The sequence below is a fragment of the Rhinatrema bivittatum genome, chromosome 1 (genome assembly GCF_901001135.1).
Source record: "Rhinatrema bivittatum chromosome 1, aRhiBiv1.1, whole genome shotgun sequence".
Classification (NCBI taxonomy): domain Eukaryota; kingdom Metazoa; phylum Chordata; class Amphibia; order Gymnophiona; family Rhinatrematidae; genus Rhinatrema; species Rhinatrema bivittatum.
Genome location: NC_042615.1, coordinates 143,117,753 through 143,134,320, shown reverse-complemented (window position 1 = coordinate 143,134,320; position 16,568 = coordinate 143,117,753). Strand labels below are relative to the sequence as shown.

Here is a 16,568-nt window from a genome sequence, read left to right as displayed (position 1 = left end):
TCCCTTTCCATGAACTGATAGTACTTTTGAAAAGGCAATAGTCTTAGGCATGTGTCTAATTTTCTCCCATAGATTTTGGAAATCTTTCTCTACCTTGTGGACACAGTTTATAGTGAGGCCATTGGTTCCCAGATGGATGATAACATTGATATCAGCGTTCTTACTTTCTTCTAAAATTGCACTGACCACCTGTTTTGCATTTCTATTAGTTGAGCATCCTGGAATGCATTTAACCATGGTGTCCCCATCAAATTGAGTTCCCAAATTGGTTCCTCTGATGACTGAGTCTCCCAGAGGAAGCAGCTTTCTTTTATGACATTTGACCATGTTGGAGGGTTTCTGGGTGCATTGGGTGACTACTTCCCTTTCAGATATCTTTGTTTTCCATTGTTGGGGCTTCTTCATTTTCCAAAGTAGAAAAAAACATTATGTAAGGGTAACAGTGAGAGAGTGGGGGTGTCTTCATCACAGGCCTTATTCTGCCAGAGTCAACTGTAATCCAGTTATTCCTGGGATTCTGAATCTTGGATGTCTTACTGCTCTGTGAGAATGAGGGTGGATATTCAGGATGCTGGCCAGTTGGGGAGATTGGGTGTCTTATAGTTACATGTCTTGTTCTACCAGATCCCACAGTAAACCATTTATTCTTGGGATTGTGGATCTTCTGAGGAAGCTGAGGAAGATATTCTGATTGCATCAAGATAGGGCAGGTTTTTTGAAATCTGAACATTTCCTCTTTCACATGCATCATGAGCTTTTTCATTGTAGACAGCTGAAAACAAATTGGACATCCCTTAAGTCTCCAAATGATAGGCCTTGGGACATAAGTACCACAAAGCCATTCTGCTAATAGTGACTATTATACAAGTTGTTAAATTGGTACTTTAGTCTTATTATTCACTTAACCAAGTCCTTACAAGAAATATTTAGGAAGAAAAAACCTAGAGGTGGGTGGGAGTAGGACAGGGTGGGAGGGAACAAACAGCTCCTGCAGATAGTAGCCCTGTTCTATAAATTACAAACACAGTTATTTCAATACACTAGCCAGGAGTCTAAAATACTAGCTAGATTAAATAACTTCCTTTACAGAGAGCTGGATGCATAAGGCCTGCATGGTGTTAACAGAGCTCAGGCAACATATCCTCTTTCTTTCATTCAACTGGAGAAATCTCTAAAGGAAGAAAACTCACTCTGGAGCATGCTTATAGCACCTGGATTGAAAGCAGACCTGTATTTTGGCAAGGTCAACATAGGCAACTGACAAGGTCACCAAATATCCATGCCAAAGAGGAGCCTGCTTCTGCCATGTGCTGGCAGAGTTCCAAAAGGGTGCCACCATGGTACTCTGCCTATGAGTACTAAAGTTTTAAATCCGGCCCTGTTTGTAACATTGTTGATTTCAGCTTGAGGGTGTTGGCAGGCCTGGATTTTTCAATAGGCACACTAGGCCTGTGCCGAGGGTGGAAAAAATCTGGAGGGCAACAGACTGGCTGAAGATTTGTTACCTTCCACCTGTGTTGAATCTCATTCAGCAGAGAACAGCTGTCTGCTTCCTGAGCCAGCCCTTCCCCTTCCAGGCAGTGTACAGAGAACAGAAGGAAAGGGAATGAGCCTTGAGCAAACAGAGCAAAAGGATCATTTTGGGGAAGTTAGGAGGGGCTGAATGGGGGATGAAGGGGGGATGAAGGGGATCAGATGGAGGGGATGTTCCTTGTGAGAGAGAGAGAGAAGGGAATGGGGAAGGAAAGCAATGTTTTTGTGTGTGAAAGAAACGTGATTGGTGCTGGGTATGTGTATGTATCTAGGCTAGATGGGGTAAGAGGTTAGAGAGGAGATGCAAGGGAGAACAGGACCAGAGCACAGTAGGGACACCTGCCTCTTCCTTACCCTCCCCTCTCCACAAACCCCTACCGTAATTCACAACCTCTCTCCTTTGACCTTGGATCCTATTCCCCAGAATAAATACAGGAACCTTCAATCCTTCCTTGAAACTCTCCCTAGTTTTCTCCTATCACAGATTCCTGATATCCACTCCCCTCAATCTTTCCCATCTCCAGCCTTCTCTCCATCTCCATCTCCATCTCCTCTCCCTATCTCCAGTCCTCTTACCTTCCCTCACTCCATTCCTGGTCCTCCTCCCTTCCTCTGCTCATCCTTGGTCCTCTCCCTCTCCCCTTGTCCTCTCCACATCCCTGAGATTCCCTGTACTGAGACTCCTTTTCCTCACCCAGTAAAAGGAAAATAAATTATAGAGGCACAAGCAAGGTTTATAACGTAATATAAGAGATGGAAATGTTTGTTAATACACGTTTTGCCACAGAATGTATCTCTGAGTTGGCACAGGAAACTGTGCCTTAGACCTTCTCCCTGCTGTTTGACCTTAGTAGGGGGCCCTGACAGCACCATCAGTGCCTAGAGGCAGCAAAATCCTAAATTCATCACTGGATGATGGACTATACCATTGCATCCAACAAGCCTACCCTGATTAAGTACACTGACTTCCGCAAGTATCTTGCCTACGCCTTGTATATTTCTGTAAATAGTCCGTTGCAGTTTTATTTATTGCTTTAATTCCTCCACCTCCTGCTCTTTGTATACTCCTCCTTGTTCGCCCTCCCTGTTCATTGTAATTTCTGCCTTTAAAGTTACATTGTAAACCGGTATGATGTATGCATACTAATACTGGTATATAAAAGTTTTTAAATAAATAAATAAATATTAGTAACCATGGGTTACACTGTGATCACACCATTCCTTAAAAAATAAAGTCACTGGACCCTACCAGCCCCACCATCTATTTTCCAATCTCCGTCCTACCTTCTGAATACAAAGCACTCCCTTGTGCCATTTACCTCTGCAAATTTAACTTTCTTGCATCTTAAGCCATTCTCAATCAAGTCCAATCTAGCTTTTGCTTTAGCATTCCACAAAGACAGGTTTTTTTTGCCAAAATCTCCAGCAACCTCTTCATGGCCAGGATCAGGGATCCTGACTCAGTCTTCCTTCTCCTTGAACTATCCGCTGCTTTTGACATTGTTAATCACCATGTACACTTTAACACTTTGTTCTCAACTGGATTTCTAGAATTAATTCTATCTTGGTTCTCTTTTTATCTCTTCCATCATATTTTTTTTGTGGCTCCTCCTCCACTGTTATTCCATTGTTAGTCAGTATGCCTCAGGACTCTATCCTGGTCCTTATCTCTTCTTCTGTTCACTTGCTATCTTTCAGTACCATCTTTATGGAAATGCCTCCCAGATATACTTCTCTACACCAAATACTTCACCCAGCATCATCCCAGATCTCGCTTCCTGGATGTCCCACTACTAGCACCACCTTAAACTTAATGAGGGTAATTTTGTGCCATCAGGGGTATATGCAGCAGCTACCTGAATAAGTTATTCCAGTTTTCAAAGTGAACTTATGCATATACATTTGTTTTGAAAGTTATGTGACAGTATGTGAAGAAGCTCACCTGCACAAAGTTACACCTGCTCTTTGTTATTTTTTAAATCAAAAGTGTGCATGTAAATCCAAATTCTACCCGGTTCCACCGCTTCTCCAGAACACCTCTTGTTAGAAATCAGGTTTCATGCAAACTTTACATGCACAAATGCCGTGAAATCTTAAAACATACTATTTATGTGCATAAACCCATGTTCTATGCACAGAAAGGCCTTCGAAAAATTCACCCCAGTGAGGGAATGTTTTAAAGCCATTTACCTGAGAAAACAGCAATCCACTGAGATAAAGCAGTCCCACTTGCCCTGCCAAAAACACATGGACTTCTATAGCACATTTACTTTTAGCAGAGTTAAAAAGAGAAAAAGAGCATGTATACATGTAATTTCAAAAAGTACATATGCTATTTTACCCCTCCCCCCAATCCTGGCCACACACAGGTGCAAAGTGTGCAGATACTGTTGGCATGTGCAGTTTACGTTAGCCAATTTTCAAAGAGAACCTCCCCCCAGGCATTATTTATTTATTTTTACTTTGATTTCTTATAGCCTAGATCATTAACAATAATGTTCCTGGCAACAAAGAACACAATAGTGTCCCCAACATGACCAAGACAGAGGTTCTTATTTTTTGTTCCAAACAATTTTCCTCCTTCTACCGTTTTCTTTCTCCATTCTCTTCCTTCCAGGCCCCTCAACCTGCAGCCTTGGGATTCTTCTCTAGGCACATTCAAAACACTACTAAAATATTTCATTTCCTTATATCATCATCAAAATCCATCCCTTCCTTTCTGGATGCACACCAAAACCTTTATCAACACTCTCATCACCTCTCACTTAGACTACTGCAACCTTCTCCCATCTGTCTCTATTACAGGATATTAAAAATTCAGCCTTATGACTTCCTTCAGTATCCTTATAGCCATGTAATCCCTCTTTTCAAGTCATTATGAGATCCATATTCGGCAAGCTGGTAAGCAGTAAAGTTTCCCAAATAACTTTACATGAATATTCCTCAGTACTTAGCCAGATAAGGCTGTCGCTGAATATACTAGGCAAAGTTACACATCTAACTTTGCAATACCATTTTCCAAGATCAGATGTATCTGGCTAAGTTTATCCAAGTTAGTGAGGAATATTAGTGCTACCTGAATAACTTATGGCCATGCCCCTGGAATGCCCCCTTCCACCACTTTTTATGTTGGTAAATTTCATTGTAAATGAGTTAAGAGCTTTAAAGTTCTTCTTTGTATTCTTAAGAAAATGATCAACTATATTTGACATTTAAACTATTTTTCCTCTTTTTAATCCTAAATGTATTCCTGAATAGAATATAGTTTGGATTCTTCTTGAGCATTAGTTTCCTGTAGCTTTTACTTCCCTGAGCAACTCTGGGCATTAGGGATGTGCACACGAAAGAGTTTCTGTCTGGTTCATTCATTTCATCCTTTTTATTTTGGTGCATTTTTTCAGTTTGTTTAATTTGCTTCAGTAGTGTATGCATATAAATGCCATTTGCTTGCATAAAATTGAATTTTATGCACAGTCAAGTAAATTTTCAAAGGCCTGCATGTGCAAATACCGGGGTTTATGTGCATGGCCGGGCCTTGTGCGAGCCGTGCGCATTTTATTACAGGTGCAGCCATGCGCGTAAATCCCAGTACGCGCCCAAGTGCCAGGCTTCTCCAAAGGGGCTGGCCGGGGGTGGAGTCTGGGTGGGGAGGGGAGGGGCGGGGGGTGGGTGGAGACAGCATCATTCAACACTGTCCCGGAAAATGCAGGCTGGCAGCCAGCTGGCACATGCAAATGACTTCTGCTCCAGAGCAGCAGTAAGTATTGAAATAAAGAATTTGGAGTTGGTTAAGTTAGGTTTAGGGGGCGGAGAAGAGAGGGAAAAGTTAGGTAGGGGCGTAGGGAAGTTCCCTCCAAGTCCGTTCCTTAATTAGAGCGGACTGGGAGGAACTGGGGGAGGCCTGATTGTATCACCGTGTATATTTACCAAAAATTCCCCCCCCCCCTCCGTGTGCGCCGCCTGCACACGTGCGTGTGGATTTTAAAATCTGGCGCGCATATGTGCAAGGCCATTGGATTTTATAAAATACGTGTGCCGGTGTGGGCATGATATAAAATCGGCACGTCCATGTGCGTGCGCCGGGAACCATGGATGGCCGCATGCTGCTTTTAAAATTGACCCCATAGGTTATACTTACTGTAAGTGTAGGAAGGGTAATTTTATAACAGCTTACATAAGGCTAAAGTCTGCATATAGAAAAATAGTCAAATAAATAAATAAATAAATCTAGCATGAACATACAGACTTTATCCCCAAATTTTCAAAGTGAACGTAAGTGTGTAATTCTGCTTTGAAAGTTAGTGCATAGGCACATGTTCCTGCACAGCATATATGCATACATTTAACATCTGCTTCGTAGCAGGTGTAAATGTGTATGTGTACATTAAATTAATGCACATATTTTTGAAAATCAAAAGTAATTGTGTGTTTTCACTGGCCCAGTTATCCTATAAATGGTTTCCCTGCCCCAGTTCTGCATTAGAACCCTTATTTATTTATATTTATTTTTAATTTTTATATACCGAAGTTCTTGTAGGGACTACAAATCACTCCGGTTTACATAAAACGAAGAACTGCTCAACAGAGAGCGGAGCTTTACATGGAACAGTAGAACATATGGAACAGTATAACTGGTTGACAATTTAACATAGAGCTAAATAAAGAAATAATAGTTTAACTGGTAATAAATAGTAATAAGTAAAGAAATATAATATATTATATAAGCAGTATAACTATTTAACGTAGCAATAAATATAAATATAAGCAATGCCAAATATATATATGAAATAAAGTAAATTTTTGATCTCAAAGATAATTGTCCAGTTGTAGATATTTTAGAATTAGTACTGGATACAGTGACCATAATTAGGGTAATTAGGATACTTAGTAATTAGGGAGTCTGTCTGTCACTTAAGCGTCTGGGAAAGCTTGTTGGAAGAGAAAAGTCTTCAGTCTTTTTTTGAATTCTTGATGACTGGGTTCTAGTCTAAGATCTGGGGGAAGCGTGTTCCATAGGTGTGGGCCTGCTGAAGATAGCGCTCGTTTGCTCAATGATGATTTTATTTGTGGAGCAAGCAGTGTTCCTCTGTATGCGCTTCTGATTGGTCTGGAGGAAGTGTGTAGTTGTAGTTGCGAGCTTAATGTGATGGGAGCTAATGTGATGGGAGCTAACCCTAACCCTAACCCTAACCCTTCTTTGCACTGTGTGTAAAAGTACGGACAGAATCCTTTTACGTGCATGAACCCTAAATAATTTTCCAAAGTTGATTTATGCACATAAAGCCAGGTATGGTGTGCATAAATAATTTTGAAAATCAGGTCCATAAAATCAAATTTTATGCATGTAAAAAATGTACTTGTATAAACTACCAAAATGAATGGAAATGAATGCATATCCCTATTACCCATTTCAAATTACAAAGTATCTCAGACAAATTCAGGTAACTTTCCTGAACTTATTTTCATTGTTCTTCTTATTCTGATGTTTTTTCTCTTGACAAAAATTTTACCATTTATAGTCACCAATATATGATTGGTTAATACTGGAAGAGGAGGATAAGCAAAGTATGTACTTCCAGGTGCATTCTACAGACGTTAGGTTTTCCATAGTTTGGTGCTAAGATGTTAGATCCTAGAACAGGCAAACTTTGAAAAAGTTTTATTTGGTAACTACATTTTGAACTAATAAGGTTTAAGTGGTGCTCCAGATTTCAAGGAACATGCTCTCCTATACTGCTATGTATAGTATTTTTAAGTAAACAAGATCGGTCATTTCAAGTAGACTGCATTTTATATTGAATCTCAATATATTGAATATATTTTTGCAGTAGTAGTGACATAATACAGTATATTCCATCTGATGACTATTTATATGTTGGTGCATTGTGCTAATGTACACTAGGATTATTCATACTTTTGCAGTTGGATGCATGTAGAAATAGAAAAAAAAATCATGATTATATCTGCATGCTTCATTTGCTAGGAGGATGTAGGCACTGGTATTTTATTTTTAAAAGATCGCCTCTTGCTGTTGATTTCTCCTGTAAGCCTGGCAGAGACTCAAATGGAACTTGAAGATACCAAGACTAAATCAGCAACTACTCTTTTGGCCACAGAGGATGAGATACTTCAATTAAGAGCAGAGTAAGGAAAATTGTGTTCTGCCATCATGTAACTGTAATAGGATTCACATAAATGATATTTTTCTAACAGAGAAGTTATTTATTTCAGATTGATTGTTGATCAAGTGACTTATTAAAATTTTTGTAGAAAAGGATTGAAAATATATTAGCTTAAATACTGCCCATGGTACTAATGTGAACCAAAACTTAACATTCACAAAGGGATTTATTTTCCAAAGGCTTATCACACGCGATACGGCAGTATCGCATGCAGCATAGCATGCAAATTAGATTGGGGGTGGAGTCGGGGAGGGGAGGGGCAGAGTCGTGGCAGGGAGGGGGTGGAGACGGCAGTGGCTTCGCTGCCGGCGATAATGTTACTAACATTATCGTCTGCGGTAGCGCACCGAATAGCACCATCTTTCACAGTGGCGCTATTCAGTGCGAAAGCCGGCAGCCGGCATACCGCGGCCGCCAAAATCGCACCGCCGTGGTGTGAAGGCTGCGGGCTTTCACAGTTTGCAGTGTTTTAATGTAATTTAAAATTTGTATTCTTTGTTTTTCTGTTGAAAGTTCAAAGTGGATTACATAAAAGCGCAAAACAAAATTACAAAAATATACCATAAAGCAATAAATGGGAGAGTAATGATTCAATTACAATATGATCCAAAAACACTATCTCACTATGGCCTGGATTCATCATTCTTCGCAGAATGATGAATCCTGTGAAAATGGGGGGCAGGCCTGTGAAAGCCCGCAGCTTTCACACCACGCGGTGCGATTTCGGCGGCCGCAGTTGGCCGGCTGCCGGCTTTCGCACCAAATAGCACCACCGTGAAAGGTGGTGCTATTTGGTGTGCTACTGCCAACGATAACGTTAGTAACATTATCGCCGGCAGCGAAGCCACTGCCGATGCTGCCCTCTCCCCACCATGACTCCGCCCTAATCTAATTTGCATGCTATTGCACGTGAAAAGGGTCTTTTCGCATGTGATAGAGGCTTATCGCACCCGATACAGCTGTATCACGTGCGATAAACCTTTGGAAAATAACCCCCTATAATAGCAAAATATTTATACATATTCTCCCCAATGAGGTTAAGTACAGGGCTTAATTTATCAAAAACTCCTTATCCACGGAACGGGAGAGAACCCTTGGTAAATCGGGCTTGTGTTGCTCTATGTACCAGTTATTTTCCATGCTGAATATAATTAACTTTGCATACATTTAAAAAAAATGGTTTTGTTAGCTCGTTCTTAAAGCAGTAATACTAAGCAATATCAAGCTAAAAAGTCCAAAAAGGAAAATTGGTTCTTACCTGCTAATTTTCATTCCTGTAGTACCAAGGATCAGTCCAGACCGCTGGGTTATGCCTCCCTTCCAGCAGATGGAGTCAGAGAAAAGCTGAAAAGCACCCCCAGATTACCCGGTGTGCCACCTGCGATCCTTCAGTATAAGCATTATCAAAGCAGAATGAAGTACATTTAAACAATCAATGACTAGATCAAGAGAATTTAGCTGAACAATAACCTGTGAAAACTATGTACAAGACAAGAGTATGGATAGAAATGCTTGCATGGATAAGCTTGCTTAAAAATCTTCAGATTCGTCTAAAAACTGCAGAGAGAAAAAAAACCCAAAACCAACCGAGCAGACTCTCCTGAACACTATACCCCTGGGCGGGCGTCTGGACTGATCCTTGGTACTACAGGAACGAAAATTAGCAGGTAAGAACCAATTTTCCTTTCCCTGTACGTACCAGGATCAGTCCAGACTGCTGGGATGTACCCAAGCTGCCCTAAATGGGGTTGGACCTGGAAAGTCCCGCTCAAAGCACACTGCTGCTAAAAGAATCAACATCCGGAGCCGGGGCGTCCAAACGGTAATGCTTAGCAAACGTGTGCAAAGATTTCCAAGTAGCTGCCCTGCAAATCTCTTGTGGTGAAACACATTGGCTCTCTGCCCAAGATGCCACTTGAGATCTGATCGAATGAGCCTTAAGACCATCTGGCACTTGCCGCTCTTGTCATATGTATGCCGAAGCAATAGCGTCTTTCAACTATTGGGCAATAGTAGTCCTTGAAGCCTTACACCCTTTCTTAGGACCGCTCCATAAGACAAAAAGATAATCTGACAATCGAAAAGCATTAGTCACTTCCAAGTACAGCAGAAGTATCCTGTGGACGTCCAGTCTCCTCAAATCCTGAGCCTGAGGAGAATTCCTATCCAAAGCTGGAAAACCTGGTAACTCAACTGACTGATTTACGAGAAACGCCGATACAACCTTCAGCAGAAAAGAAGGCACCGTCCGAAGCGAAACCCCAGAGTCCGAGATTCGCAAGAACGGTTCTCTGCAGGACAACGCTTGAATCTCTGATATTCGTCTGGCCGAACAGATAGCCATGAGAAACACCGCCTTGAGTGTTAAATCTTTCAAAGTAGCCCGCTTGATAGGCTCAAAGGACACAGAGCCCACGGAGAACCAAATTTAAACTCCACGAAGGACACACTGCACGCACCGGCAGGTGTTAATGTTTGGCTCCCTTCAAAAAACGCGCCACATCCTGATGTCCTGCAATGGATGACCATCAACCTTACCTCTTAAACAGCCTAACGCCGCTACCTGAACCCGGAGCGAGCTATACGCCAGTCCTTTCTTAAGCCTTCCTGCAAGAACGCGAGAATGTACACAATAGTGGCCTGGCGCGGGGACACCTTCAACCCACTGCACCAGGAATCAAAAATCTTCCACACCCGAACGTAGGTGAGAGAAGTAGAGGTCTTTCGTGCGCGTAGTAGAGTGGTAATCACTGTATCTGGATAGCCCTTCTTTCTCAACTGTCTCCTCTGAAAAGCTAAGCCGCTAGACAAAAGCGAGCTGCCTGATTGAAAAATACTGGACCCTGTCGGAGTAAATTCAATAGGTGACCGAGATGCAAGGGACCATCTACCGCCAAATTGATCAGGTCTGCGAACCACGGCCTTCCCGGCCACTCTGGAGCTACGAGAATAACCGGCCCCTGGTGGGACTCTATTCACCTTAAGATCTTCCCCACCAACGGCCAAGGAGGAAACACCTAGAGGAGCGCGTCATGAGGACACGGAAGCACCAGGGCATCCACCCCTTCCGACCCGTGCTCCCTTCTGTGACTGAAGAAACGAGCCGCTTTTGCGTTCAGCCGAGTTTCCATCAAATCCAGCTGGCGGGCTCCCCACCGGCGAGTCAAGAGCCGCATCGCCTCTCAGACAGTTCCCATTTGCCAGGATTTAGCCTTTGTTGACTGAGAAAATATGCCTAGACGTTGTCCACTCCAGCTATGTGTGACGCCGCTAACCGGAGCAAATTGCATTCCGCCCAGACCATCAACTTGTCCGCCTCTGCAGCATCGGCCGACTCTTTGTTCCCCCTTGATGATTATGTAAGCCACGGTTGTCACATTGTCAGATAGGATCCTTACCGAATGATGCTGGATTAGTGGGAGAAAACGGAGCAATGCTAGACGAACTGCCCTTGTCTCCATCCGATTTATGGACCACTTGGACTCCTGCACTGTCCATTGACCTTGTGCTGATCATGACTGACAGATTGTCCCCCAACCTGAAAGGCTGGCATCTGTTGTCACGATCATCCACAGTGGATTCTCTAGATCCAATCCCTGCTGTAAGTGATCGGGGATCAATCACCATTCTAGACTTGCCCTGGCTGGATCCAGAAGGGGCAAGGGCAAGTGGAACTCCTTGGACTTGGGGTCCCAATGGGAAAGCAATGCCCTCTGCAAAGGCCTCATATGAGCAAATGCCCAGGGAACCAACTCCAGAGAAGACACCATAGAACCAAGAACTTGCAAATAGTCCCATACCTTGGGCAACGGAAGGACCAAAAGACGTCGAACCTGAGACATTAGTTTGCCCATCCTCTCCCGAGGCAGGAAAACCTTGCCCACAGACATATTGAACCGTGCTCCCAGAAATTCCAACACCTGGGACGGTACCAATTGGCTCTTGGAGAAATTGACAACTCATCCGAGCGAATGGAGGCGATGCAAAACAGACTGCACCGCCACCTTGCAGAGCTCTTCTGATTTTGCCTGAATGAGCCAGTCGTCCAGATAGGGATGAACTAAGATCCCCTCCCGCCGCAACATGCTGCCACTACCACCATCACCTTGGTGAAGATGCAGGGAGCTGTCGCTAAACCGAACGGCAGCACACAAAACTTGTAATGCTTGCCCAAGACCATGAATTGCAGAAACCTTCGATGATGCTCTCGGATTCCTATATGAAGGTAAGCCTCTGTCAGATCCAAAGAAGCCAAAAATATGCCTTTGTGGATGGCCACAATGACGGACCTCAACATCTGCATTCGAAAACTAGGGACCGTAGTGCTCTATTGACCTTTTTTAAGTCCAATATCGGCCGGAAGGAGCCCTCCTTCTTGGGCACTACGAAATAAATGGAGTACCTGCCGGTCCGACATTCATTCGGTGGTACCGGGACAACTGCTCCCAGAGCCTTGAGCCAAGACAGGGTTTGGAATATGACCTGTTGCTTTGCCTGAGACCCGCAAGGAGACACCAGGAACAGATCCTGAAGTGGGTGAGCAAAATCCAAAGCGTAACCGTGTTCTATGATATCTAGAACCTACTGGTCCAAAGTAATCTTGACCCATTCCTCGCGAAACAGGGAGAGACGACCCCCGATCTTGGGAATGGAGGAATGGGCCGGCACACCTTCAATTGGGAAGCCTTGTTGGAGGAAAGTCCTTGGGAGGATCCGTCGTGCTGAGGCCGTCTACCACAAAAGGAATGAGCCCAAGCCTGAGACCTTGCTGACGACTGCCGAGGGGCAAAAGACGAGCCCCTACCTGTACAAAAATGGTGCTGACCCCGAAAACGACCCCAGGTCACACCAAAAGGGCGAGACGGCCTGGGCTTGTCCTCCGGGAGCTTGTAAACCTTATTGTCCCCTAAGGACTTAACCAGTTGTTCCAGATCATCTCCAAATAATAGCTTTCCTCTAAATGGAAAGGCGCCCAACTGAGGCTTAAAAGAGACATCAGCCAACCAATTATGGAGCCAAAGAAGCCTCCTTGCCGAAACTGCCGAGGACATTGTGCGCGCAGAAGTACGAAGAAGATCGTACAAAGCGTCTGCTGTATAAGCAACCACCACTTCCATGCAGTCGGCCTGTTCTGCCTCCGCTGGAGGGAGCTCTTGAGTTGTGAGAAATTGCTGAACCCATCTAAGGGTAGCTCTCTGCATGAGACTACTACAGACGACTGCCCGAACTCCGAGGGCCGATACTTCAAATATCCGCTTGAGTAGAACCTCCAGTTTTCTATCCTGGAGGTCTTTGAGAGCTGCTCCTCCCGTTACCGGAACCGTGGTGCGCTTGGCAATGGCCGACATGGCCGCGTCCACCTTAGGGATCTTGAGAAGATCCAAGAACTCATCCGGCAGCGGGTAAAATTTTTCCATGGCCCTACTAACCCTTAGGATGGTTTCAGGCGCATCCCATTCCCAGGTCATAAGCTGTAAAAGCATCAGGTGGAAAGGAAAAGTTCTAGGAGGGGCCCGCAGGCCCGACAAAACAGGATCCCCTGAAGAAGGATCCTTCACCGGCTGCGGAGCCTGAATATCTAGTTCCTGTGGCACATGAGGAATCAAAGGGTCTAGCTCCTCCTTACGAAATAACCGGAGCACCCGTGGATCATCCCCCTCCACCGGAGCGGCATTGTCAACATCATCGCTCATATTTATTTTATTTTTATTTATTTAAAACATTTTTTATACTGACATTCATTTTCATATCACATCGGTTTACAATTACCAGGGTAAAATAAAACAATATTTAGAAGGGGAAAATAAAAAGTTATATGTAACAGGGAGATTAAGGAAGAAATTGGGCGGAGTAGAGGAGAAAAGCAGGGTCCAGTGGTCTTAAGGAATGCAGATAAATAAGAGATTGGAGTAAGTGAAACTATGTACAATCGAGTATAACCAATATAAATAGCTTAGGTTTCTAGATTCTTTGGCAGGGGGGGGTGGTGGATGAGAATAGGCCTATTGGGAAAGTGTGGGGTGAGAGCGTTACTTATGTATAGGCCAACTTGAATAACCAAGTTTTCAGTATCCACCGGGGAGGGGTCCGGAAGCACGGACCCCGGAGGAGTGGAAGGTGCCGGTAGCTCAGCGTCAGGAGCGGGACGGGAAGGCCGGGTCCTAGGAGCCCCTTGATCCTCCGCAGGCCTGGGGATCTTAGCAGGAGGAGAATATTGCCCATCCAAGTCTGCCTCAGCCTCCATATAACCTTTGTGAAGCAGTAAAATAAACTGAGAAGAAAATGGGTGCTGTCTCTTTAAGGGCCCCTCCGGAGGCACAGCAGGAGGAGGAGAAGAATCATGTCCCAAATTGCGGGGCCTTTGGGGGCTTAAAGTAGGTGGAGAAATCGTCGGGAAATCCCCTCCCCTGTGTATCTGAGCCCTGCACAGCGTCGGGGCCCGAATTGGGCAAAATGTCCGCTGTTCCTGCGCTTGTCAGGGACGGGGCAGGCCTCTCCTTGTGAACTGTCTGACTGCAGCCTAAGCTGCGCAATCGCGGCAATGCTGATCTTTTCCCTGCAATCTGCACCTGCGAAGGCCCTCGCCCCCGGGGATACAGCGGGAGCAGAGGCTTTCGCGAGAGAGCCGCGCTGCCGGCTCTCCACACGCTGATCATCGCGATCCTCGCAGCATGGCAATCTAAGCCGTAAGTAGAAAATCAGCTGAGTGAAGCAATTCACCCCTTCCGGAGCCCCTGGAGATTTCAGCAAGCTCGCTCTGTTTAAAAGGCTTATCCTTTGTCTTTTATTTATGTATTTATTTTTTCTATTTCAGAGCTTCTCAACCAGGGGAATGTACGTCCCTAGGCTTAATATACAATTTGTAGCTCCCACAGGAGGAATTAAGACGTCTCTGGCACTGTTTGGGGGGGAGGGACCGGCCCACAGGTAAATCCCCCCCCCAACTTACCGGGCTGTGTCAATATTCTCCAGGTATTAAAGCCAAGGGCAGGATCCCAGCCTTGCCTGCTATTACAAAATGATCTCAGTCTTCCCTTTTTTTTTGGCTACTTACTACAAGTTGATCTAGTCAAAGGTACTAAGGTTAGGATACCCCCTTCACTTATTAATCAATCAAATAAAGAATTTTGCAAAGGATCAGTACCACAGGTTATGCCATACTTCATCTGCTAGAGTCAGAGAAATACTGAAGGATCGCAGGTGGCACACCGGGTTACCTGGGGGTGCTTTTCAGTTTTTCTCTGACTCCATCTGCTGGAAAGGAGGCACCCAGCGGTATGGACTGATCCTGGTACGTACAGGAAAATAAAATTTATATTGGTATATTCTTTTACTGTATGTAGCCCTTCTTCTGCTATTTTTTGTGAAGGCAAGGGTCACATTCAGTCTCGTGGTTAAGCCTTTGCAAAGTCCAAACAGCCCTGGAGCATGAATTTTTCGATAGGAGGGAGGATCCAAGGTGCTGGTGGCGACTCTTGCTTTGGATGCTGTGTCATTAGGTATAATTTGTGGATAGGTGCAGGTACGCAGAACAGAATTACCACTGTCCATCCATGGCTGTAAGAGGGAACAGCAGATCTTCATTCATCCTAGACCTTCCCAGAGGCAGGGGGATTTTCTCTCCTCGAGCAAGGACCAAGTGAACCAAAAAACTCCAAAAAATAGAAATACCAAAATTCCTTAAGTAAAACAGAAAAAGAACCCAACAATGAGGCAACTTTTCAGCCAGTTTGTAGACTGAGAAGGAATACTGCCTCCTTCCTATCAGGGAACACTAGGTTATGATGTCTGGCCCACCAGAAATAGAAGAACCAACCAAAAACAACACCTTCTCCTTCAACTGTTAACCACATATTCCACATTGAACTCTCTTGAGTAGACAGGAGTTCATCATTCCAGATGCCTCACAGGGAATGCTGTTAGGAAATGGTATGTTCCTCTCCTAACTCCTAATCCTGTGTCTTAGACCAGGGCCAATTAATTGGGATATCAAGGAGGTTTACAAATATATTCCTTGTTATGCTTGATTTCCAAGAAAAACAGACACTTACATAAACAAGTGCTAAAACATGGGATAGGGGGTGATGTCCTTTCGTGGATTACAAACTGGTTAAAAGACAGGAAACAGAGAGTAGGATTAAATGGTCAATTTTCTCAGTGGAAAAGGGTAAACAATTCTGGTCGCCACATCTCAAAAAAGATATAGTTGCAATGGAGAAGACACAGAGAAGGGCAACCAAAATGATAAAGGGGATGGGACAGCTCCCTTATGAGGAAAGGCTGAAGAGGTTAGGACTGTTCAGCTTGGAGAAGAGATGGCTGAGGGGGGATATGATAGAGGTCTTTAAGTTCATGAGAGGTCTTGAACGAGTAGATGTGAATCGGTTATTTACACTTTCAGATAATAGAAGGACTAGGGGGCACTCCATGAAGTTAGCAAGTAGCACATTTAAGACTAATCAGAGAAAATTCTTTTTCACTCAACGCACAATTAAGCTCTGGAATTTGTTGCCAGAGGATGTGGTTAGTGCAGTTAGTGTAGCTGGGTTTAAAAAAGGTTTGGATAAGTTCTTGGCGGAGAGGTCCATAAATTGCTATTAATCAAGTTGACTTAGGGAATGGCCGCTGCTATTACTGGCATCAGTAGCATGGGATCTTCTTGGTGTTTGGGTACTTGCCAGGTTATTGTGTCCTGGTTTGGCCTCTGTTGGAAACAGGATGATGGGCTTGATGGATCATTGGTCTGACCCAGCATGGCAATTTCTTATGTTCTTAATACCGGCATCAAGCAGTGGCTATTCCCTATTGATTAATAGCAATTTATGGACTTCTCCTCCAGGAACTTATCCACAC

At 44.1% G+C, this 16,568-nt stretch overlaps 1 protein-coding gene across 4 annotated transcripts in view; it reads left to right on the top strand.

Annotated features, from left to right (window-relative positions):
• SPATA18 (spermatogenesis associated 18) overlaps positions 1-16,568 on the top strand; it is a 274,302-nt gene that overhangs the window by 81,430 nt on the left and 176,304 nt on the right. For 3 of the 4 annotated variants that reach the window (XM_029587806.1, XM_029587829.1, XM_029587813.1), the window contains exon 5: positions 7,582-7,677. The exons of the other annotated variant lie outside the window; for it this stretch is intronic. In XM_029587806.1, the coding sequence (XP_029443666.1) occupies positions 7,582-7,677 (96 nt within the window). The remainder of the gene's footprint in view (positions 1-7,581; positions 7,678-16,568) is intronic. 4 annotated transcript variants of the gene reach the window in all.